This window comes from Coffea arabica, chromosome 7e (genome assembly GCF_036785885.1).
Source record: "Coffea arabica cultivar ET-39 chromosome 7e, Coffea Arabica ET-39 HiFi, whole genome shotgun sequence".
NCBI lineage: Eukaryota > Viridiplantae > Streptophyta > Magnoliopsida > Gentianales > Rubiaceae > Coffea > Coffea arabica.
In genome coordinates this window covers 1,351,374-1,378,112 of record NC_092323.1, presented here as the reverse complement: position 1 = coordinate 1,378,112, position 26,739 = coordinate 1,351,374, and the positions used below count along the sequence as shown (strand labels likewise).

General features: G+C 35.5%; 1 protein-coding gene across 9 annotated transcripts; it reads left to right on the top strand.

The window, feature by feature from the left end:
• The first annotated feature begins 1,824 nt into the window (after positions 1-1,824).
• LOC113723117 (transportin MOS14) lies at positions 1,825-23,421 on the top strand. Of its 9 annotated transcripts, none has more exons than XM_072059718.1 (24): positions 1,825-2,337; positions 2,770-2,868; positions 2,952-3,176; positions 3,284-3,403; positions 4,074-4,157; positions 4,245-4,304; positions 4,572-4,700; positions 4,862-4,923; positions 5,307-5,363; positions 5,555-5,678; positions 6,286-6,432; positions 7,452-7,532; positions 11,109-11,222; positions 11,407-11,486; positions 12,978-13,113; positions 13,613-13,762; positions 16,056-16,141; positions 16,818-17,005; positions 18,521-18,613; positions 19,200-19,387; positions 19,573-19,684; positions 20,681-20,838; positions 22,105-22,245; positions 23,010-23,162. In XM_072059718.1, exons 1-23 carry the CDS (start codon positions 2,122-2,124, stop codon positions 22,243-22,245), a joined length of 2,850 nt encoding a protein of 949 aa, XP_071915819.1. In that variant the 5' UTR covers positions 1,825-2,121; the 3' UTR covers positions 23,010-23,162. The 9 variants fall into 9 exon arrangements, with proteins under 9 accessions (XP_071915819.1, XP_071915821.1, XP_071915820.1 ...); XM_072059713.1 differs by having other exon boundaries at positions 1,826-2,337; positions 2,955-3,176; positions 22,105-22,221; positions 23,010-23,421; XM_072059712.1 differs by having other exon boundaries at positions 1,826-2,337; positions 22,105-22,221; positions 23,010-23,421.
• Positions 23,422-26,739: the final 3,318 nt, after the last annotated feature.

The window sequence follows — 26,739 nt, the reverse complement described above, 5'->3', positions numbered from 1 at the left end:
ATTTGTTTCTGTTGTTGCAACATTCGACGGGTGAGGGGTAGGGGGAGGAAAAGGGGAGAGGGAGAAGAGAGGAAGAGAAAAAGAAAAAAAAATTGTTTCTGCTAATGGAACTTTCGGCCGGGGGAGGGAAAGTGGCGAGGGAGGGGGAGGGGGAAGGGTGAAGAAGAAGAGAGGAAGAAAAGAAAAAAGAAAGAAAGAAAGAAAATAAAAAAAGAAAAAGAAAGAAAGAACAAAAGTTTATATTTTAAAAATTTTTCCTACAACTTCTAAGTTAATTTACAATAAAATTTTAGGCAAACACCTAAGAAATTCATCTCCTCAATGGGGCCAAAGTAGAGCTTTCGAATTAGAATTTCGAGTCTATTACGTGGCCTCGTTTGATAATCTAATTTAGTAATTAAACTTAATGAGTTCAGATTTTAACATGTTTAAACGCATCTGATGACTAAAATTAGAATATCTGATTAATTAAGCGGCACTGAATTTCTTGGACAAAACTTGCTCAAAAAATAAGTAATAATCTATTCATTTATCAATTAATGTAATATATGCTCAAATATATCAAATGTAGTACTTAAAAATTCAAACTTAATGAATTTAGATTTCAAATTTCAAATTTATCAAACACACTCGACTCATACTCAACTCATAAAGATATTAGAGTATGCATATAGTATTTATTTTATTTTACCATTATATATAAATTATACGGATGTATGCAATAATAAATATAATTATTAAAAATATGCATCATTATTAATAAAAAATATATACTTATATACTTAATTATATCGGAATAAGCCTCATTAAATCCAAATTTAGCTCATAATTTAATCAAATCTCAAATTTGAAGCTCAAACTCTGCCCAATCCAATAATATACAAGGTTGATTAGACAAACTTGGGTTGGTCTGGCCCTATCAACAGTCAGCGCTTATGGGGTATAGCCAAGGTTTTAATTTTTTGGTCAGCGAAGTAGTAGTAATGATGGCTATTAGGGGGTTTTACTTTTGGGATAATTTCAGAAACCTTCTCCGACATTTCTCATAATATCACTCAATTCTTTTAAAATTTTTAAAACCTCACTTACCTCCCTTAAATTGACATTTACTGTAACATTTTAGTCCATTTGGAGGAAATGCAAGAAAGATAAAACTTTCATTCCAGTACTACCCTTATATTATCCTACTTATAAAGTTTACAACAACTATAAAAAATAAAACAAGGTTAATTTTTTATAAGGTGTAAATTTCTTGATTTAAATTTTTTAGTTTAGTTGTCGTGAAACAAATCAAAACTTACACCTTGAAGAATTCACACATATGAAGAGATTATTATTTTAATACAACTTAAACTACATCATGTATTAAAATCTATTTCCTAACAAAATTTCTTGACTTTTTTTAAAAATAATTTATTTACTTTTGTATAGCTGTCTACGAAAGTTTTCAAGGTATTAATTACTCACCAAATTCCTCCTAAATGGTTGATTTTAACTAGATTTAATTTATCCACATCCTTTGTTGTACTATCATGATCTTGATATAAAGATATATAGACCATTATTAGATAACAATTTGTTTTTGTATTAATATTTTTTGGTTTAAAAATTTTATTTTGTTTTGACTTTTTGGTTAAATAGTTATTAAGAGTAAGGATAATATTGTCAATATATGACATTTGATAAGAATATTTAGTTTTGTCAAGTTGGCAGGGGAGGTCAGTGAAATTTTAAAAGTCTCAAGAGAACTCAATGATATTATGAGAAACCTTAGGGGAGGCTTTTGAAATCATCCCTTTACATTTTACTCATGATTCCTGCAACTCTTCTAGGATATTACTAGTTGCAGAAGGGTTAAGGAAAGGGGACAAAATACCCCTTTGGGTAGCAGGATTGGTAGTATTTCTTCAACGCCCTTTGAGGCCCCTGGTGTAGGTAATAAATAGCTAAACGATTTACGAAAACACATACAGACTCACTCTGAAGCAGGAGGAGGACATGGTGCTGTCTAAACTTACAGGCGTCGTCCTCTCATTTTTTGCCTTTCCTATTGATGATTGACTATAGCCCTTTGCTCTTTAGAGTGTTGGAGACTGGAGAGGAGGAGGAGGAGGAGGACGGATGGAGCTTCAAATCAAGGTCGCTCAGGCCGTTCACCTCCTAAATCACGACACCCAGTCATGTAACCGCGTGGCCGCGAATCAATGGCTTGTTCAATTCCAGCAGAGCGACGCCGCTTGGGAAGTCGCTACTTCCATTCTCACCTCCGACCACCATCAGCAATTTGATTCGGATTATGAAGTGGAGTTTTTCGCAGCTCAGATTCTCAAGCGAAAGGTCTGTAGGCTGTTTTACACCGATCTTATATAGAATCGCTACGCTCTGCTGCCTCTGTGAATGTACTATCCTCATTTCGGAACAGCTGAATCAGTAACCAGAACTATGTACAAAAGGGAAAAAAAACATTAACCAGAATATGGGCGCATTTTGGCTCCCTTAATCTTCTAAGTTTGGTTTATAGAATCAAATTTGAGGATAACGATACAAGTTTTGTTGATTCCAGTCATGTTTGGGCCGACACTAGTGAAGCATATGTTACGCCACGAGGCTTGCTGGCCGACGTTGGGAATCTTTCTGCATTCATTTCATAACCGGTTTAACTTATATATTGGCAACTCAACGTGGTTATACGCGTTTGTTATTATGCCGGTTGTGTTTGGGTGCAGTATCTCTTCTTAATTATGATTCTGGTTGTTCACTGCTTTGTAGATCCAAAGTGAAGGATATTATCTACAGTCCGAAGCAAAAGATGCTTTGCTGAATGCTCTTCTGTTGGCTGCTCGAAGATTTAGTGCTGGCCCTTCAAAGGTGATCCAACTGCCTACTTTGCTCTGTGATCGACTAATACTAGTAGACTGAAATTGAGTCACATGCTTGTTCTATTCCCACAGCAGCTATTGACACAAATCTGCCTTGCTCTCTCCACACTTCTACTTCACGCCGTAGAGCATGGGAGACCCATTGAGAAGCTTTTCTACAGTGTGCAGAATCTGCAAAGTCACGAAGGTGGCCATATTGCCGTCCTAGAGATGCTTACGGTCTTACCGGAAGTCTTTGAGGATCACATCACCAATAACTGCAAAACTTTGACTATTCGATATGAATATGAACAACAGGTGTCGAACTAGTTTATTTTACATAGTTTCTTTTATTTTTACCAGCAAAGGATGAATACATACTTCATATTTTCTTCTCAACTATATCTTTTTTCTGTTAAGGACAGCTTCTCTTGCATACTCCAATGGTCATTGAGTTCCTTCTGCAGCAATCTGAGAAGAGGTTTGGAGGTGGCGTTCAACTTGCTGACACCAATAAAAAGATATTGCGTTGCTTGTTAAGTTGGGTAAGACAGTTTTCAACAAGGAAGAGGATTGGGAAAAGAAGCAAGTTGACAAATATGTTATTTCTTCTTCATATAGGAAATGCGTAAATTAATGATGGGAAGAGCCATAACTAAGAGGACAAGGCATGATTGAAAGATGGAAGTACTAAAGTTTCAGACCGTCTACCCTCTAGTTTTTATGTGATTTGTGGTTGACTTGTCTTAGAAACTCTAAATATAATTTTTGTGCTATGATTTATACATTTTTCATGCACTGACATACTGAAAATTCTCAACAATATTTTTCCCTGTGATTAATAAATCTTGGATTAATGGATTCCATTCTTTTAGAGTGCGATAAGGACGTACAGTTTCAAATGATCGTTCTGAAAATCTAGGAATACCCTTTTGAGTAGTAGGTTCAATAGACTTAGAACGTTTCTATTGCCTATTGATGTAAATTAAGTAGGATCTTTGCCTCCAAATTACGCTAGCCTATAATTATCAATTGGCACAGGATATAATTGATACGAAAAAATGATTCAGTTGGACCACTGGACAGATGAATTTGCCGTGATTTCTTTTGAACCTTGAATGGAATTTTACATCAAATATATGCCATAATTGGTTGGTATTGATGTCTCTCCTTTCTTGTTATTGACTTTCTTTGTTTAATTATCTCTGCATGTAGGTTCGAGCTGGCTGCTTCTCGGAGATTCCAGCTGCCTCATTGCCATCGCATCCAATTCTTAATTTTATTTTTAATGCTTTGCAAGTAATGTTTTGTATTTTTTGACATGTTATAGGAGATTTCTCGGGTCCCAAAGTGATGACATATTGATATTGTTGTTTTATTCTGTAGGTCTTCTCTTCATTTGATCTGGCTATTGAAGTTCTTGTTGAACTTATGAGTCGAAATGAGGTATAAACTTGCTTCTGTATGATCATGTGCACGAAATATTATCAGTTTATTTTGCCATAGGAGATTATTATACTGGGGAACCTAGCAGCAACCTTACTGACAAAACAAGGGAGAGTTGTTCTTGCAGTTCTTTAGCTATACTGTTTTGATTCCACTGCAGTTATTCTTCATGCTTATTTAGGAGCTTTTCTGGGGAGTATAAACAATCAAGTTTCCTGAATCAGAACTTCTCTATTATATCCTAATTCCTCGTCCTTTATTGCATAGGGTTTGCCACAAGCTTTGTTAAGCAGAATTGGATTTCTAAAGGAAGTGCTTCTTCTTCCAGCTCTTAATACGGGAGATGAGAAAGTGATTGCTGGTATTGCTTGCTTGATGTCAGAAATTGGTCAGACAGTGAGTGTTCAAAGTTCTCTATTCAATAGGAGTTTTCCTTCTTCATGGCTTGCTTCTTATAGAATCTTGATTCCAATTTAGATTTCATAAAATCATAGAGTGGTACTAATGCTCATCTGATGTGGCCTAAACTGGTTTTTTCTGATTATGATGTATCCTAGGCACCATCTTTGATTTTGAAAGCAAGTCCTGAGGCACTAATACTCATGGATGCTCTATTGAGGTTAGATCTTGAACATTTGACAATGATGTGCTTAAGAAGATAACGTGTATCATAGCCATAGGTGTGTGGGTCATAATTTGATGCATTTGCCTTAAAATGCTAACTTAAGCTCTCTGCCTTTCTCCTACTCATCAACATCGTAACTTTTTTGGAAATCAGAACTGTCTTAGTAATTAAAGATGAAACAACTAGTTTGGTAAACAATTACATCATTGGAGTATGAATGTTGAAGATGTTTGACCATATGAGCCTACTTCAGTAGATTTAGGGTACTGTACATCTCCCTTGTGGCATGCAAAGTGCATACTTACGTAATTGCACTGCAAAATGTCCCTTGTTTGATATTAACTTATAATGTTCTGATTTCTTATCTATGCATGCAGTTGTGCTGCTTTTCCAGGTGAAGATTGGGAAATTGCTGACTCAACCTTGCAGTTCTGGTAGAAATAGTTCTTTGTTTTCCTATCTTGCTTATCATTGCCTTTTCCCACAGTGTTAGTTCCCTGATACGAGTAACCTAGTTTTGTTTGTTCCTGAGCGCTCTGATGTGGCTAAAGCTGGGTTCACAGTTTACTTTATGAATTAATTATATCTCATGCAAATTCAGCCTTTTGTTCTCTTTACATGTCAGGTCAAGTCTTGCAGGTTGCATTCTTGGGCATGATTTGAGTGGTGGAGGAGATAGAAAGAATATTCAAGAAGTATTTCTCCCTGCTTACTCAGCTTTACTTGATGCTCTTCTCTTGCGGGCACAGGTTTGCTTCATTTGTTTCCACTTTCGTTGGATGCAGATATTTGGTTTGTCCATTTTTGTGCAAGTCTTAGTTCTATTGGTTTATGCAAACATGCTTAAGGTATGTGCTGTGATGGAATATATTGAAGAGAACATTGTACAAACATGCTTAGATCATTCAAAGTTGAAGAATAAGTTGGAATAATATATTAGTACCTGATTACACCTGAGCTGGAGAATGACCTTAGTGGGTAAAAGTAGTTTATCTTTTTCCAGGGGTGGTAGTTGCTTACGAGATTCATGGTTACTGTGAATGCTTTTAAAAGCAAGTCTAGAGGCCTGTTCATCGTTGGCTAAGTTGTTAGATGATGGAAGGTTTATCGTATTAGTGAGGACAGAATCTTTGCTATGTTGCAAAGATTGTGACCTTTTCATCCTTTGTACACTTCCCTGCAAATTGGAAAATAGGCGAGCAATGGAGAAAGAGTCCATATGTCAGTTCATTTTTGGTCATATTGCCATTTTGAGAAAATATTGTGTCTGTGGGAATAATTTTGTTTTCAGATACATGTATTGCAAGATTCTTTCCTTTTCCTCATTTTTTTGTCTGGATTATGATTAATTTGTAGTCTTTTGGACAGGTGAACGATTCTATGTTTAATGATGATGGAGAAACTATTGATCTGCCTGATGGCCTTGTTCAATTTCGGATGAATTTGGTGGAACTTTTGGTTGATATCTGTCAGCTTCTAGGCTCTGCTGCATTTGCTCAAAAGGTACCTGTTATTTGATATTTCGGAGTATACATGTTAATTGGCACTATAGTTGGTGTTTTAACTGATGGCGTTATTTATCTAAGTTAGGAGTGCTTTTGCTTTTAAACCAGATGGAAACCCATATTTTTGTTGGTTACGCAACTGAGTTTTCAAGTACAATATGAGATCGTAGCTAATACTTAACTTGGAAAATCATGTTTGTGCTGTGGTGTTGGGAACTCTAGCATGTGTGCTAGGATAGATTCTCTATACCAAAATTTGAATCTAGGTGTCCACTGTGCCTTTCCAGCACTCTCTTAAATTGGAAAATTTGGCTGTGGCCAGTTCCAAAGCTTTAATCCTAACTTATAGTGAGCTTTCCCATGTGTGGAATGCACTGGCTTCAGACTTCTAGGAAATGTGTAGACTTTTTGCCTTCTTGTTTATAGTGCTGCAGTAGCAAGTGGAAAGTTAGGAGAAAGTGAAGGTAAAACAAATTAGCAACAATCATTCTGGTTTCCGCCTTGGTGTATAGAGGTTCTTTCACAACATAATTACTGCATCTAATTGAGGAATTTTCTATCATGGCATATTCTACTTGCCATTTGTCACATACTGCATTTAATTGAGGAATTTTCGATCATGGGATATTCTACTTGGCATTTATCATATGTTCCTTATAAATACAGTTTGTTGGAAAAGCTTTCCCCCGTTGCTCCCCTGTTCTCGCGTTACACTGTTTCCTGGGCGGAACTTCATAAAAATAGTGCTGACTCCTGACATAGCAATGGCGCCTAATCATCATCCCTTATGTAGTGTGTCTTAGCATTAGTATTCAATTTGTTGAATTCTTATTTTCCTAATTGATTTAGGATAGTGTCAGTCATTGTAGCTCTTCCATGTGAGGTAAGGTCTAAGAGCTTTGAGCATGATTCTTACCCTGAAAAAGGATGAAAATGCTTCATTTTCTCGTTCTAGTTAGAAAATTGCTTTCTAATTGTATTCTTAAATTCATATCAATATTTCCTTTTCTATGTCAGATCTTTCTTGGGGGATGGGTGTCTTTCAATGTGCAGGTACCTTGGAAGGAGGTGGAAGCCAAATTGTTTGCTCTCAATGTGGTATGTAAAGTGTTAAGTTTGATTTGTTTTTCTATTATTCCTTTTCTTGCTTTCTATGGTCCTTGTTTACTTTTACCATTTCTACATAGTTGCTCAGGTACTCATTGGCTAGGCACCCTCAGATTCTTTATAATTCCAGAAACCTCCCTTGAAGATTTTGAACTTGTAGTTATTTAATTGGACCAGAGTTCTGGGTGTTTTTCTAAAACTGACCAATATCTTTTAATTGCAACAATCTGCTGATGCCATAGTAGTTGTAATGGGAATCTTGATATGACATCGACAATTTCAACAGGTGAGGTTTGCGGGAATATAAATGTGATGGAAAGTCTAGTAGTCTATGCATTTGAAAAATCTCAAGAAAAACTTCACGGGGAAGGTATTATGGTATATTGCTTATAAGCATGTGCATGTAGAAAATGGAGAGCATTTTAAATTGTTTTCAGTGCTTAATTGAAACCAGGACATTTAAGGGCCTCTTCTGTTGGATGAAATTGCAGTCATTGATGGGTATTAAAGTGACAATATCTTTCTGGCATATACCTACTGGAATCGAGATGCACAATTAAAGATTTTCACCACTGTCCTCCTTTACCTTGATTTTTTCACTCATATAGTAAAAGAACTTACACAAAAAGCAAAATGAGCATGTAAGAAGCACCCTTGAAGGTGTGTCAGAGTCCTGGGCTGTGTGGCTGTGTTCTAATTTTAGAAATTCAGTGAAATGGCACCTACAATACTTGTATGTGACACCATGCTGGAGGTGTTGTGACATAGTGTGGTGTTGGTTCGTGATCCTAAGGGTTTGGATTCTTAACCTTCCTATCCAAGAGAATATACGATGTCTACAAGTCATCATGCACTTAATTTCTGTTTATATTGTGAAATTATAGAATTGTAGCTAGTCTTTGTTTGAGAATTTTAGATTTTTTTGGGTTTATCTTGGTGTAATTTTGGTCGATTTAAGTGGATTTTATGTCTGTGTGACTGCGAGATATGTCTTGGTTTAAAAGGTTTTGATTTTGGTGGGGATGACATTGGTGTGGTGACTATTTGGAGCTGAACAGTTGGGAGTTTGATAGTTTGGATGTTGGGATTATACTCTATATGGAGAATGGAGATTAGAGGCACATAGTATGATAAAACAAGATTGACGGTGGTGTCACCAGCTTGTCCCCGAGACTGTACTAGGCTTGTAGGCAACAACAGTTTGAAGCTCTGATTGCAGTGGTAGTGCAGGAGGAAGAAGACAAAGAAGAGGAAGAATAAAGAAGAAAAAAGCAAAAAGGGGAAAAATTTGATTTTCTAACCTTAACATCCACCAAGCAGACAAGGGATATGGCTCTAATCCATTCTGATTGAAGGAACTTTCTTCCTAATCCAGCTCTAATGCCATAAAATGAGCTACATGCCTCCTATGGTTGCTGTTAGGACTTCTATCAAGCACTGTGTATGGATTGTATTTTCTGCAACACACGAGCCTGCACTTGATCTAAAGCAATGATCTGGGCTATCCCAGAATATTTTTATCAAACAGTTGGAGAATATTTCTTTTGTTTTTGGTGATTTTAAAAATGCACGAGTGGATTTTATGTTAACTATGTCTCATAAACATCATGTATAGGTACACAATTCCAAATTGTCATATTGTGTCCCCCTATATCAACCTCGACAAACCTCATAACTTGATAAGGAATCCTATCCGTTGCACTACTTTTTTCCTGTCAAATCTACTGCTCTAGATTTCTTCTTTATCACAACATTCCACTATGTCTAAACACAGGGTGCTACCTTAAATCTCTGATTTCTATGTTTCACAACCCAATCACTCAAGTGGATGTTTGATTTCTTCTTGCTTCCATTTTGTGGATTGTCTTTGGCTCTAGGGATGCACAAGAAGAAGATGCCAAAACTGTGGTTTTTCTGGGAACAACTAGCAGGAAAACTTGATTGATGGCTAATTTTGCAACCCAATAGAATATTAAGAATTCATGGTGGAAGGTGGCAATTTTTGTTTTTGTTAAACATTGAGCTTGGATGACAATGTCATTAGTGGTCAAAATCCCCGTAATTCCAGTTCTTGTATCATAATCCAATGAAATGTTTATATTCCTAGCAGTTAAAACAAACTTTGAAATCCTTAATCAAGTAGGAAAGAAATTAATACACATTAAGGCTAAAATGAGTAGCCACTTGTTGGCTAGAAAGGAAACTGCTGCCGTGGTACTTCGCTTAAACAGTTCATATTCTCATTTCTTCCCCATCTGCATCATTAGGTTTGACTTTTCTGCCAGTAACATGTTAAAAATGACTTGATAATGCCAAAACCCTGGTTTATGATCGCCGTTGATTTTATAGAGAGGCCAGTTCTCGTATGCTGTATCAAGAGTTTCTCTCTTTAATTACAGGAATGAATGCAGTACTTGCATTGTTCTGTAGGTGTATAGATTATGTGAATCTTTGCTTCTGTTTAGTTTATAGTCTCTATTCACACTGGTTCAGAGGACCAGTTGCATGTACACTTTGCTGTAGGTGTGTTGGGTGGTTGGTTGCATTTTTTTTTCATTTATATGTTGGTGGAAAACGTATCATGAGAAGCTCAAGTTTGGTGCAAGTATTCTCCTGAGATCGGTAGCTGTAGGCTATGTACTTCTATAATCATGAGGAATGGGAAGCAAATGCCATCTCTGCAGGTGAATTGGAGAAAAGCTGTGAAGAACTTAAGTTATTTTCGTCCATGATTGAGCGATGAGGGATTAGACAAACAGCCTCTAGATTTTCTACTTATGGAACTGGCTTTGACATTTGATATTAAATGCACTCATCAGCCCAAATGGCAGAACTGCACGAAAGAGGTTTCCTTGTGCTTTTAAGGAGATATTTGCTGGATAGCATTACTCAATCTGCTTTGTCCCTACATGGTCTTAATCCATTCAGACAACAGTTAGAGGATTTTTTTTTAGTTTTTAATGTTATGCTTTTAAGTTTCTTAGGATCATGTCCTCATTTTCATAGTTTTTTTTGGTGCTTGTGGGATGGTCCTACTTGAATTATTTGTTGATCTGCAAGGCTGCACCTGAAGAATATGCTAGGTGTGTGCATGGTACCTTTTCAAGGCTCACTTTTTTCCCTGGTCCAAAGAATGCAAATATCTTGACATTTTGATTATTGTTTAGTTCCCTACTGGTAGTTTATTTGAAGTCATTGGACCCAGAACCACATCAGTATTTTGAAAAGATAGTACATAAGCAATTATTTACTCTTGGATGGCACTCAGAGAGCTATGTGGTCTAAATATCGTCAGTATCTGATCCTCTTTTTTAACATATTGAGCTGTCCAATAACTTGTTTCTTATAGTTCCTGGCTTCAATGTCAAGTCATACCAGGGTATTGTAGAAACAATCTTTTTTTTTTGTTCAGAAGTTGAAAGTTAGTGTCTCATAATACTGTTTTAATCTTCGGATTATCTATACCTGCACATTTTACTAACAGTTTTGCTATCTGATAATTTTGTGTGCAATTGCTCTTTTAGTTTCTTGTTTTTATTGGTTATAATTTCTGTTCTTTATTTGTAGGTAGCTGAAGTAGTTCTTAAAGAAGGTGCAAACTTGGATTTCTCTGTTTTAATCGAATTGGTGACAATTTTGTCCAATAGAACGTCTGATGACCTCAAGGGCTTAATGCTTATGGTACAGTATATGCTTTTTTAACTTCCTCTTCCATGGTACTTTGCTTTTTATGCTTCATTTGGCAAAAAGGATATATAATAGAGACATATCTTTGCACCAGTTCTAGTCGGAGCACATTTGTTCCTTTTCAGCATTTGGTTAACTAATCTAACTATTTTTGCCTCCCATTGCTTATCCTTACCAGGTATATAAATCGGTTGCAGACATTATTAGTTCCTATTCAAAGTGGATATCTGCTTTCCTGACTAATGGCAGGCCATTACTGTAAGGGTTATTTTATTTCTTTCAACTTATAAGGGATATCAAATGAATTAGGAGTAAAAGCAAGAAGCTAACAAATATGTTAGGGAATGATGATTATCAGATAACTCGCAAGTAAGAGTAATATTAAGGGTTAATATCAGAAATCTCCCCTGAGGTTTATCATAATATCACCTAGCACCCTTGAAGTTTCAGAAATCTCATATAGCTCCCCTTGAATGATAATTTGTGTAACATTGTCACCCCTTACATATAAAAGTAATATTAAACAATGCATTGGAGGAGAGAGATTATGTTATCCTTCCACTGTTATCCTTGTGCAATTTTATTTGTGAATTTTGAAATATGAAAAAAAGACAAATAAGGTGGAATATTAAACTTAGAATATGAGAAGGTGTAAGTGCAATAAGTAGGAACAAGGACGAAATTAAACATTATAAAAAGGTAAAAGTTTCAGGAGATTGGTCGCAACAAGGAGGAAATTAAGAGCAAAGATTTTGTAGCAATGAAACACAAAAGTTCTGCAAAGAGGGAAATTAGAACGAAAATTTTAGGAGATCAGTTGTGGCAATGACGAACATTAAAAGCACAGATTTTTGAATCGTTTGTGGCAAAGACGAACATTAAAAGCAAAGATTTTTGCAACAAAGAGGGAGAAAAATATTTTAGATGGCATTCTTGTTATTTGTTTTTAGATACTTTAGCTCGTATTTTTTTTAATATCTTCCAACCTTTTGCTACTTAAAAAAGATGGAAGACATTGGGGGTAACTTTGTCGTTTCAATGTCTCTGATTGGGACTTCTAGTCGCATCATATTGATAGGGGAGGTAAGTGAGATTTTTGAAACTTTGAGGGTGCCATGTGATATTAGGATGAACCTCGGGGGAGGTTTCTGAAATTAACCCTAATACTAATCATGTTATTACTGAGCACTGTAACATATATGAAATATAATGTAACAAATCGGAGGAATTGAGTGGGAATTGACTCAAACCTAAATGTGCTTATAGTTACTTGGGCATGTGCATATGCTGATCCCAGCCCAATTACCCATTTTAGCAATTTTTGTGCTTTCACCAATATGGCCTACCAAGACACAGAAATTTTTTATGGAGCATCTGTGGTACGCTTTATAATGAAGCCCCAAAAAGCATGGTCAGAAGGGAAACTGGGCCTTCAGTGGAGGGAAATGAAGCTTCAAACAGTTGAAAACTGCTCCCTGGAAAATGCTGCATCAGTTAATGAAGGTTACCCTAGATTAAGAGGGGGTATTTTAGGCAATTTACTAACTTTATTATTAGAGATCATATCGTATGCATAAAAGCTTATAACACCTAACAACTATTAGGAGTATGGACAGAAGAGCGTATGGAATGTACATATTTCTACCATTATATTGTAGTAGTGCAGTAGCATTTTGTTGTGACTTTTGCTTTTCTTTTACTAGATCGGTTCTTATCAGTTCTGTTCTGAGACTAATGTGCTATTTTCAGGCTTTTTCTTGCCACAGGGATTTCAAAACCTTTCTGTTCAAACGCTTCTTCATGTGCCCTGCGCAAGTTCTGTGAAGATGCTTGTGCAATCATGCATGAACCTTCAAACTTGGAAATCTTAATCTGGATTGGAGAGGTGTGTCATGCTATATGCATGAACCTGATGCTTCATTTTAAGGCTCTTTAATAGCATTCCAACTCTACTATCAACTCACAAATGGATATTTTGTGGCAAGTAATTAATAACTAAATGTAGTTATGTACCAAGACATTTTGTTCTATAATGAGACATTTTCTTAGTAACTCATTTACACTTTATGATACTTTATGCTATTTATTTGCTCCCCTCAGATGACCTAATATGATCCATGCAAGATTACCTTTTGGAAATTTCTTTTCAACTCTGAAGTTATAGTTCGAAGTTTTATTAGTGGGATATTTAGTAAATATAAAGCTTTCTTCAAGAGTACCTTCTTTGTTTTTTGTTGAGTTTCTTAGGTGGAACATATGAAAGTAGTAGCATTTACCGTAATCCTTTGTGTTGAAATTATCAAATTAGCACTTGAAACGTTATCCTTCCAATTCCTTCAAATTTTCTATTTTTCCTGATATATCTAATAATCTTCTGATTACAGAAATTGGAAGAGAGGCACTTTTCTCTTGAGGACGAGGAAGAAGTAGTTGGTGCAATCACTTTTGTTGTTGGTTCTGTTCCTAACAAGGAGCTGAAGAATAATTTGTTAGTTAGATTACTTTCTCCAAGCTATGAAGCTATTGGAAAGCTTGTGAGTGTCTGATCTCCTGATCTCTATCCTCTGTCTTATGATGGTGGTTGGTGGTGCCAAAATTGTCTAGCTCTGATGGTTAACACTCACTTATCTCATGATCCATTGTAAAGCCTTATTATCTTCGATATGTTCTTGCTATTTCCTTTGTCATTTTCACTTTTGTAATCATGGAATTTTAAACATGTACAAACTGCTTTAACAGATGAATTTGATATGAAAAATGTTTAAGTAAGAACATGCTCTCATTTGGTAAACTACAATATTTAAAGCAGAGGGTTCCTAATCTACATTTTGTCTTGTGAATAAGCATTTAACATCTCTCCTTTTGGTGTTGTTCGTTTTTGCATCCTCTGGTTTTGCGTTTTTTGTCTCTAATAGGCTTAACTGATAGGAGTTTCCTCAAGCACTTCAGATAAACTATGCTTCCATAGAACATATAACATGTCCGATATGAGGTGAAACATCCTCTTGCTTGCGATTCGTTACATTTTGCATGTGCTTGGCATGCATGGTTTCTTGAAACTGAATTAGTTTATTTTCATTTTTATTTTTTTAACTTCTTTTGGCCGTTGTATCAGGTTCTGTGAGTTATAGGGTGAGAGTTTTGACCAAATGACCAAGCGACCTGTATTAATGGTGGTTGACCTCAGCATATTTGATTTGCTCATTAAAACTTGTTCCATAGCGAGGGCATATCTATGCTTGTGCCACAAAACTTCTTCACTTCACCAAAAAAAAGGAGGGCCTAATTCAACTAGATGATTTGATCAGGCTTCTGTACTCTGCCTTTAACTTCGCTAAGTGACTTAATTATGACTTATGCGACCCATGCAATGCCAGTACCTTGATATGCCAGTACATAGATTAAGTGATGGCATTAAAGATTGAACCTCAACTTCAATTCTTTTAGCATGATAGGCTATACTTTCAAGTGTATAGAAGTGAGAAAGGCTATGTTTGATGCAGATCTTTGATTTGGAGCACCAAAAAATAGTTACTTATGCAGGGTTCTTTTACCCCTTCAAGGTTTGGTGAAAAAATATTTAATGGGCCAATGGTGTTCGGCTTAAGGCTAGTGATATGAGTCTTCAAAATTCTGGTTGGTTGGCTTTGAATGGCGCTTAGACTTGAGCTAAAGAAGAAAACAGAGCTAATGGTTACTAGATCTCGTTGTTAAGTAAAGTGGGGTTTGTCACTGAAGCTGCTTAAAATGAGCTTAAGACATCATATTTATGATAACGAGTTTGAGACCCAGAAGGGTGCTTAATCTCCAAGAATACTTGTTACCAAAGCTTTTGACACCATATGGACAGCTATAGCTCTGCTTACATCTGGTTACACAATAAAATTTTGGAAAATCTTATTTCTTGGGTCATTCTGTAACATGACTCTTTTATCCCTAGCATAAAGCATCTTTAGAGTTGACACTAATGTAACTCTGAAATTCAAGACCATCTTGAAACTGGAATCTGCTAAATGAACCCATTTGTTATACTACTCAAGTCTTCCTTCTTTTTTTTTTTTAAAGTATTTCCGGCTTATAATTTTTCAATCATTCAACTGGAAATGGTTGTCCTAAGTTGACTTATACACAAAATTGATGAAATGGCAGGCATCAGGTTGTCATAAGTTGGACAGATGCTTCAGATATTGCATGTTATTCTTTAAGAATGTTGAGAGAATCATCAAAATTGCTTGCTTATCCATTAAGATTTAAGAGACTCAGATTATATAGCTTGTAAATAAGGTCCTTTATGTAGTTATACAGAGTTGCAGAGGACAGTGATTAAGTTCTAGCTAAGGCATAATATACTGGACTGAATGGCTCAAACCTGGAGAATAATGAAATCACTGAATCTAAGTTCATTTGATTATCTGGAGATCAGAAAAGATGACAGCATGCAATACACCTTTTAGTGGTACAACTATAGCCTTTCTGTGTCATTACTCATGAGCATCCAACCTTACCAGGGATGAGAGCTTATCATTGACCTAATCGTCCAGCTTTAGAGCTGCCTTTTTAAGGTCTAATAGTCGAGGTCTTTAGTTATCAGGCTCGCCATTTCTCATGCCTTATTTGAACAACTTATGGCATTTTGGGAAAGGCTTTTGTGCAGAATCAGGAACTGTACTAAGACCATTATTGTTGTTTCTGTTGCCACTCGAACTTGCATTGGTGGTGTATTTACTTGAGCCAGCTTTGAGTTTATTGGAGAAGCAACATCTTTGCTTCTTTTTTAACCGTCGCTTAAATTGATATCCCCCTTCAATTTCTTTATCTTTGCTTCAGATCAGTGAAGAACATAAGCATTCTTTGAGGCAAGATCCAGCTATATATACTCGGCTTATCTACTCTGCTAGAAGAGGACTATATAGGTTTGATCTTTCTACTTAAGATTTATTGCTCGTTCCTTAGTATGTAGTGTTCGCTGCATTTTTACCTTGGAAAGTAGTGGAGTATTCCTTTTTTTTTTTTTAATAAATAATTTGAAGCTTACCTTTAAGCTTTTTGACTATTCTTCTTTTCCTTTTCACTTGTTTGAGTTTGGGAAAACCAAACTCTTTATTTCTGATTTGCTGTATAATTTCTACTTGATAATGAATTTATGCTGTCCCAACAATATGTTTAACAAACAAAGTCAATGTAATAAATGACATAATCTGCGAACAATCTTGGCGTTGAAAATGAGCTTACTGTGTTTCCTTCCATTTAATGTACTGTTACTGGAGAAATAGTTTTCTTGTGGAAACTGTATTTATTGGAGTAATGTACCATTCCGGCCTCTCCTAAGTCGTAATGAGCTTCATAATTTGAGGAAATTATGGGTTCCAGTTTAATGTGTTCTTTCTGTTGGGCTCTCTAGTATATGGTAATTACCACTTTTCTGCCCTGCAAATTATTGTGATTCTCGTAATGTGTATCCTTTCGTCTGATAACTAAATCAACACATTAGAGGATAATTTCACATAACCAAAGTGAATTAATATGATCTAGCATATCTTTTAATCAGTATGCTGTAACCTAAATTGCACTAGATCTTTTTGGTTTCAGAATGGGAATTGTATTCAATCATCTAGCAACGCATGTATCCAATGGTCCATCTGTAGACAATTCTATTCTTGTGCTACTGGGGGTGTTGTGGCCAGTGCTTGAGAACGTCTTTCAATCAGAACACATTGAGAATTCAAGTTTATCTGCTGCAGCTTGCAGGGCACTGTCTCAAGCAATTAAGTCATCAGGTATTGTTTTTTTTAATTTTCTGGATGTTGGTGACACCTCATACATACTCGTTGCAAGTGGATTAAATCAATTGCATCTCCGATCCAGAGTAATCTGTCAAGTGGAGGCTGCCCTAGGATCCCAACTCGAGATGAATGGGTTGCATGCAATGCAGAGAATTAATATGAAGAACATCTTAAAAAAAAAGAAATAATGACCTTTTTTTTTAATGATGCTTGGGACAAAAAAGGTGTATAATTAATAACAAAAGCACAACAATAACAAAGATTTGTAGAGTGTTTAGGCTTCCAAAAGAGTTTCACACACTCTACCTCTTGCTTGCTTCGTCTCCCTCTCATTTCCTTTACTTTCTTAGTTGGGCTGCCCATCATTCTTCAGCATTTGTTTTATGACCTTCACGCTAAGCCTTCATTCTTTGACTTAAGAAGTGACTAATAGGTGGTTGAACTTTCCTATCTTTTGGCTCATTAGAAACTGAAAGTTGTTATTTTGTTCACGCTGGCAGAGATTGGCTCAGTGGTATTTAAAGATTTTAAGAACAGACAGTGATCTTGTTACACAACAACTTGCTGCTGAAAGAGATACTAGATCTTTTAGCTGGTTGCTTGAAATGAAGAATTTTAACTTTTTCTTAACATCTAATCCTATTATTGAGTCTTGTGCTGGTAAGCAAAAGTTGTGATGTCCAACCTATTGCTTAAGGTCTAGCCAGTTGGATGGTGGGAAGAAGCAACCTATGCATCACTAGCTGAGCTATCAAATCACTATATTGGAATACGTATTCCTGCCAATTCATTGTCTGACTGCAACACTTAATTCAAAGGATTAAGCACTATATTTGGTTTTATATTAACCACCTGTCTTGGGCAAATGGAAACAGCACAAACTTCATTGTCAAGCTGCAGACTTCAGAGGCCTTAATCATAGCCCATAATTAGTAGTATTAGTGAAGATAATAATACTTGGAAACAATCTATGGCAGTAAAGTTTGGTATACCTGCTGAAGCCATTAGACACAATTCAGATTGTTTGGCAGTCTGCCTTACTCTGATCAATTTTAAACCAGTGTTTACTATATGTAGGAAAACAACCAGCTATTCAGCATGTGATGTCTGTAATTTTTGGTTGCCTGGGAAAAATTCTACTGCTTTTGCTAGGATTTAGAGGAAAAAAGGGGAAAACTAGAAAGGTGAGAATAGGGCACAATGAACTACTTAAGTTTTGTCATTATGCTGTATACCTGCTGAAGTGAAAAAAGGATCTCCATGCGTAGAGATTTTCAGATACTGAGGTTTGGGTTAGTTGCAGCTTTCAAATGCATCCCTAATACTAGCTGTCATCTTCCCCTTTGCTTCAAGTTGCGTAATTTGCATTCAAGTTGTACCAAACAGTGAATTTTGGAGTTGCCATGTCTGTTCTTTTCTTGTTTTATATATATTATTACTGAATATATTAATAAAACTGAAAATGATCTGACCCTTATGCTTCATTCAATTTGTTCCATGTGTCCGCAGCTCATCACTTTGTGACACTAGTGCCCAAAGTTCTAAATTGTTTGTCAACAAATTTCACATCATTCCCAAGTCATGAGTGCTACATCAGAACAGGTAAACTGTCTAAGATGAAGTAGGTTATAGCAATTCACATTATTGACACCGTTTGAAAAGGACGCCGCTCAGTCTTTTTCTTCCACCAATTTGCAGTTGTAAAAGTATGTCTGCTCTTAGTTCATCTCTTATATTTCCCTAAACTGTGGGTAAATACAATTTCTTAAATATTTGTTTCCTGCAATTCAGCAATGTATAGATACCAGCACAAGTATTGAATCAGCTAACCAACAAGCAAACTTTTCTCTGAAGTTTTTATATCCCAGATGAGCTCATGCTGTCAAGTCAGTTGATTAATCATTCTGACAGAAAATGCAGTTCTAGAGTACTCGCAATGTGAAAATATTGAAATATTTTGAATTTTTTGAGTGTTATCAAAGTGCTAGTTGATGAAAGTGTTACTTTACTAGCAATTGTTGTGAACACTGAAGCTTAGTTTGAAATGGTGTTGCTGGACCATCAGCTCCATGTTGTTGTGATTTTCTTGAATGTCACAGCTTTTGTCAACTGTCTGCATTCGTTTTTGTCTCCTTTAATGACCAAAATGTGCTATTATTATTGACATGCGTCATTGATCCTGTTTCAGCTTCTAACATTATTGAGGAGTTTGGGAGTAGAGAAGAATATGGGCCTCTTTACATCTGCACTTTTGAGAGATTTACCTATACAAGATCAATAATTGCTCTTACGTCTTCATACATATGTGACCAGGAGCCTGATTTGGTGGAAGCCTATACTAATTTTGCATCTGTATATGTCAGAAGCTGTTCCAAGGTGCTATACCCTCTCATTCGCTCTCCCCCCCCCCTCTCTCTACGTACACACGCGCACACATTTAGGGGAGGCTGATTAAGAGTTTCTCAACCTTTGGTTGTTAATTATTAATTATTATTATTGTTGTTGTTGTTGTTATTATTGTTATAATTTTGGAAATTGAAAAAATTTCTTACATATCTCAGGAAGTAATAGCTGCCTCTGGCTCTATTTTTGAAATATCCTTCCAGAAGGCTGCTATATGTTGTACAGCCATGCATCGAGGTGCAGCCTTGGCAGCAATGTCATATATGTCCTGTAAGCTCAATTTCTTCCTTCTGAGTACAGAATTCTATCGAGAAATTTAAGTGCTGATTGATGAATGATTCGTCTGTCAGGAGACTTGATGTTTCTGAATCTTCCTTTCCACATCAAAGCTTCGTGTTAGTCAAATTTAATAATGAGTCTAATAAAATGTACGTCATCCACATTTTTAACCAGCTGTGTATATCTTAAGGGGAATCTTGTCCATGGCCTGATAGCGGAAAAAAGTACCATAGACACAGCATTTTATCTCCATAGGCATTTCAATTTTAGATCCATATGGATGTTTTCTCATTAAAGAGCATGTATGTAACCCTTAAACCTGTAAATTGGCTGGTTACAACATTTTGGGACAATTTAGTTTGATATTGCTAAGTGCCTGTTTGGTGTTGCGGTGGCTTATTAAAATGTACATGTAATGGAGCATTTAATGAAAGCACTTATTAAGTGCTTAAATATATTGTTTGGATGCATACAAGGTATAAGTGCTTATGGTGTTGGATAATGTGTGATTTTGTCTTTGAGATGTATTTATTGCTTTATTTCAGTTCATAATTTATGATTAAATGATCAAGTTTTATGTTTAATTTTTTAAAACACAAAAGTTATTCTAAAAGCACCATTTTTGAGCTTTTGCTAAAAGTGCTAAAAGCACCAATTTTGAGCTCTTGCTACAAGTGGTTTTGGCATCATAAGCTGTAATCCTGAATCTATGGAATGATGTTTGCCAAACCCTTTAGAAGTACTTTTAGCATGCAAAAGTAATTTTTTTTAAAGCAAAAATGCCGTACTCCCAAATGGGCACTAAGTCTAAGAAAAAAAACTCAGATTGGAAGCATGTCTAGGTTACAGGTCACCTGTAAGTGAGGATGATTTCAAGATATTAGTCTCATATCTACCCACTTCAATGTTAATTTCAACTATCCTGGGTTATCTTGTTTGTGCTTTTGTGAGGTAAATTATCTCCATTACTTTTTCTGGGGGTCTCAGGCTTCTTGGAGGTTGGCCTGACTTCTTTGCTGGAATGTAAAGCTTCTGTTGCTGAAGAATCAGTTGAGGCAATGGCAATACAAGTCATATCTCACAGTGGTGAGGGGCTTGTATCGAATCTGGTGTATGCTTTGCTGGGTATTTCAGCACTGTCAAGGGTAAATACTAGACCAATGAATATCTTTCCAGATGAACTATGTCTTTCATGTCCTTTTAATTTGATTGGCTTAGATTTTGCCGAAGTATTGATGCTTAAACATTCTGCATCTTTTGATCTGGATAGGTGTAGTACCTGAAGTGGGTATCACTGAAATCAGAAACGTACACATACTTGCACGTAGTAAACTTTGAAAGTTAGAAAAACTTGGAATTGAACATGTTTTTACTTGTTAAATTTTCATTATCTCTTTATTTATAGAAAAGCCCTTATATGCATAATCATGGAGATATAGCTAGCTGACTTTTGTGAACAAGAACTCTATGCATTTCCTTTTGGGTAAAATGTAAAATGCCCCGTCCTCATAGCAAGGTTGAATTTCCTTATTACCTTGTGCAAAAAGGCCCCTTGTTTGTTCATTTACATAGGTAGGGGGTAACCAACAGAGAATGGTAATATGCATGTTCGCTTTGACAGGGTAATTAGCTAAATTTAACTTTCACAAGGAGCTATTTTGTGCTTTCTTTTTATCTTTCAAATTGCGTGTACAGTACATCTCTCCTTGTTAATATGATCTTCGGTCTATTCTTACTTTGTATCTGATTACTGGACCAGTGCATGTCCTGTGTTTATCAAAATGATCTTATAATCTAGAGATTGAAACTGAAAAGTTGGCCTTTTTATGTAGGGGAACTTTGGTAGCCATGACATTTTACTTTCAACCTCATAAGCAACATTGTGATCCAAAGCCATGAAGAAACTGTGCCACTAGGATATAGCATTGAGGGAGTACTGGCAATTTATTCAGTTATACCATTATTCTAAGGTGGAAAACATTTGGCAAACCGAACTGCATGTATGCTAAGGCAAAGTTGATTCAGAACTATCTTCAGCCTAACAACCTTAACTCCAGTAAATTCTGATCTATGTTATGTGATGTCTACTACAGCTTTATTGATAAGTTTGATGTTCGTCTGCGGGGTCTGTAAAAACTATATCAAATATAACTATTTACATATCAAGAGGAGCTTTAAAGATTGTCCACAAATGATTTCTTTCTTTCTTGCTGTTTATGATATATTGAGTTAGTCCCTTTCACCATCAGGGGAGGCATGTGCCTTTTATGTAGAATTGCATACTTAAAATGAATCCTAAATTTCAACATGCCAGCCCAATGCTTTGCTGAAGTTCTTGTTGTAATGATTGGGAATATGTTATGAAAATTGTTCATCTTTAGATTTCTTTCACAGCTAGTTATTTTTCTCAGGTTCACAAGTCTGCAACAATCTTGCAACAACTGGCTGCGGTGTGCAGTTTAAGTGAAAGAATGACATCAAAAGCTGTTCTTTGTTGGGAGTCTTTACATGGATGGCTACATTCTGCAGTCAGTCTCTCTCTCTCTCTCTAGGTTCAAAGTTACCTATTGGACTTCCCTCTGTCGCTATTCCATGGAAATTTCTTGATAATGGCCCTCATGATACATACAATGTGTTCATTCATCTGTATGTATTAATGCTTTCTATGTGCCAGCAGGGCCATTTGCTTATCTATTGGCATTAGTGGTGATCACGAATTAACTTCTATTAGAGCTATTTGAACATGTTATCTTTAACGTTATAAGTGTGCAAATAGAGAAAGTTTACATATTTTCTTGCATATTCAGTTCTTTTCAAATCATCCTATGTTAAAAGCACATGTATTTTATAGTGTGTGTTGGTCCCTTATTCAATTCCACTTCACGCCTTGCCCAAGCCCATTACTACATGTCTAGCATGTTGGGTTCCACCAATTTGTTAAAGTCTTGAGGTTGGACTGGTACTGGTAGGTATATGAGTTAGTTGTTTTTGTTATTATCTGGAAATTGGAGTATAAAAAGGTCTTTGGTTTCTAGAGCAAAATCATGCAAGGAAGGTAGCTGCTTTGTTTGGTTGAATGGTTCTTTTGCAATTTGGAACTCAAAATTTATGCAGAAAAGAGGTTATGCCATAATATGTATCTTGCTGCTAACTCAAGTGACCTTTATGTCTCTGCTGTCTAATGATGTCAGATGTTAGCTCTTCTATTGCCTATATGTCTCTTTACTGCAAATATAACAAAAATCATGACGTCAATTAACGTGCTCATGTTCTTATATTGTTGAAGGTTTAACTGAGTAGCTCAAGTTATTTCCAGGTGCTGGCTCTACCAGCTGATTACTTGAAGCAGGGAGAGTCTGAATCTCTTGTGCCAACTTGGTTGAAGGCCCTCGGTGCTGCATCTTCAGAATATCTTGAGAGTAGATGCCGTGATGGAGGAAAGGATAATCATGGGTTATTAAATGGGAAAGGGGGAAGATTTCTCAAACGGCTGGTTCGAGAATTTGCAGATAGCCACCGGAATTGTTCATACCTAGCATAAGTTTTGCTCATAATTTCAGACCTGGCTAACATCATTGACTATGAAATCCCTTCCATTTGCATGATTCTCATTCTTTTGTAGCATAACCAGTGTATAGTATCTCCAATTTTGTTGATGCATTTAGAGAATTGTAAGTACCTTTTCTCCCATCTTTGTGCTGTATATGTAAAAACATTTCTTTCTAAAATTTTGTTGAAAGGGGAAGCGTGGGAAAAAGAGGTAAGGGGGTTGGGAAAGGGGAAAATCAAATCATATTCTTGGACATGAAATAAGGGGCAAATATTGGATTCTTGGAGCATGCACTAGTAGAGCTTGTTTGCAGGCCGTTCATGGGATTGACTTACTTTCCTTTGTTGGTTGTGCTATTAATTGCAATGATTGAAGTTTTATTTCATTTTATTTTGTTAGGGTAAGTCAACAGTAAATTTATTGGTGTATGATATCATTAAAGGTTGTCACTGTGCATGCACTTAAGAAATCTTATTGCTGTATGGTTTGAAGATGAGGTTGTCACTGTTTGTTTCTTTCTTTTAAAAGAGAGGTGTACACTTGGCAATTGGACGGGTTGGGTGAGTTTTGGATGGGTTGATATCAGGTTTTTACTTAAATGGATTATATCTATTCTCGTCCAATTTTAATTTGGGTTGATTTTGAATTGGGTCATCTCAAATCCATGATTCAAATATGATTCAACACTCTTTCCGTTCTATTGAAAGTGTCATACTTTTCATTTTGGAATGTTCTAAAACAATTATCATGTTAGAAAAGTCAAATCACCTTTTAATCTCTCCTTCCGATAGAGTTCTCTCTAATCATATGTGTATTATCATTCAAATCCAATAATAAGAACAAGAAAGAATGACTGTAAATAATTTTGAAATGAATGCTGATCCTTTTCTTTTTTTCAGTATATATTGAGTTGTTGTAGTAGTATGTATGGGTTATTTGGCAACGAGTTGGAAAAATGAGTAAACATGAGGTTAGGCATCATTGGTTAACAACTTTAAAATGTTTGGCAACTAAATAATTATTTGTTAAATATTTACCCAATATGACACTTTATGAATACTCTATTTAGCATTTTTTTTTCATTTACTTAGATAGAGATATGCATGTACATTTATATCATATTTAAGTTGAAAGGAAAAACTTGAAGGTGTACAAATAGCACCTATACCAAATCTTGTTTAGATATTTAAATTGATTGCACAATCATATGATTAGTTGGTTCCATTACATGTTAGGAAATAACTTTGAGTTGGGCTGGTTAGACATTGGCCATAACGATGTTACCATAGTGTATATCATTTTTGGTTCCTTCACATGTCAGATGTAAATGCACTATGTTATGGACACAAAATAAGAACAATAGCTTCATCGAGATAACTAATAATTTTTTATTTTCATACTTATTATATCACAACATTACCTTCTAATATATGTGAGGATTCCTGTGCTTACATATGCACATTTACAAACCATTGCTGTGCTGGATTAGCTACATGACTTCGTTTATAGAAAGTATTAAAATCCACGTATGGTGATAATTACTTCACTTTTAAAAGTATCTATTGATAAACAAATTATGGAAAATATATGTATGTGGTATCCATTAATGGTAATAAATATAAAATAATAATTGTATTTTGCTTCATTCTTGACATCTAGACGTTTGAAGGTAGTGTACAGTGAAAAGTAATAGTTTGTGGAGTAGAAGAGATGAATTTGAACAAATGAGGTAATACATAAATATATGTATCTAGGCCCGTTTACTACTAGTAGTTTTGCACCATTAGTGTGAGTAAGATTAATATGTAAAAGTTACATGTCCAAGTCATGATTGAATTACAGGTAACAATTCAAATTTAAGAGAATGTCAATTAAGTGCATGTGTTCAAAGTAGAAAAGTAGGATAGTTAGTAATAAATAAATAAATAAAGAAGATAAAAATTATCATCTCTGACATTCTTTTTGTGCATGAATGTAAGCAAATAAAGTTTGCTTTTTTTTTAAAAAAAAAAAAAGGAAAAATGAATGTTCTAGCATTTGAATATTTCTATTGACAAATAGGGGGTTTCTAAGTCCATGACTAAATACTTATTATTTCTTGGGTTGTAATTGCAATCTTGTTACGCAAAATAGGAAATTAAGAATAAACAAAATAGGAAATTATCGCCATCAACTCCTATTATCACACTAACTAACTAACTCGCATTCTTCTTGTCTTTACAGACAAAAGTTGTAGTAGTAGTAATAGCTATGGGAGTAGTGGTGATAGTACTTAGGAGTAGTAGGGTGTTCTCTTCCTTAATACGAGATTGTTGTAGCTGGTAGGGGTGGGCAAAAATATCCGTCAATCCAAAAATCCCATGAATCCAATCCGATTCAATTCGAAAAATAGGATATCTGATCTGATTTTTCTTAGTGGAGCAGATGAAAGTCGGATACTCGCAAAAAACGAATACGGATACAGATTAGAAAAATAAAAATCCACGGGTACTCGACCTGCAGGGTATATTATACAAATATTAAAAAATTAGGGATAATTTTATAATTTTTAATCCTAAATGTAAGTGAAGTGACTCGCAACCTTATATTTTAATTCTATATGATCAGCCTCTCCTTATATTGTCAAGCAAATATTCTCAATGAAACCTAAATCAAATGAACAAAATGAAAAATAATTTGTGAAACTTTATCATAAAAATTGTTCATCCCTTTCCTTCTTTTTTTATTTTTATGCTACCTCCATCGATCTTTCTTGCAAATTTTTCATCAATTCAATCAAAGATTTGTGTTTGGAGTTCCAATTTTCTGTTAGCTAGATAATTAAAACATTTGTGTCTTTCATTTATTTATTTATTTGATTTATTGTATTGCAGTTATGTCTCTTATATTTGTCTCTTTTTCATTACCTTTAGTGCCATAAGGTCTATCCCAAAGATGTAAGGAAGTTGGGGAAGATTTTTCAAGTTTATTTTGGTTATACTTTTTTCAAAAATAATTAGCTCTGTTCAATTCTTTTCTAAACTTGATTCCACAGTCGACTCATTTGGGATGTAGTCTGTAAGGATCGAAGACAACCAAGTGGAAGAGATAAACAACAATGTACAGATCACAAATGTAACAATAAGTAAATAAAAAGGAAAGAATTGCAAACCAATTAACTACCCAACTCCTCTTGAGCTTGTAGATTAATTCAAACAAGCTTCTTCAAGTTGATGAATTACAATCACTCTTGTGTACAAATGAAGGTTCACCTCCTCCTTGCCCCGAACTCCACTCGGTCAAGTTAGGACGTTTTACTATCCCTCAGGACAACCCTCACAGAGCTACACTCATGAAGTATTCACTCACAAATGAAAAGCTTACAATGAACCTCACACCACTAAGACTACAAATCTTCCTTGAAGAATTTTTTCTCACTAAAATCACTCTAGATCTTTTGTATCTTCAGTGTGCAAAAGTTGTTTGAAATATCTGACCAACCACTATTTATATAGGA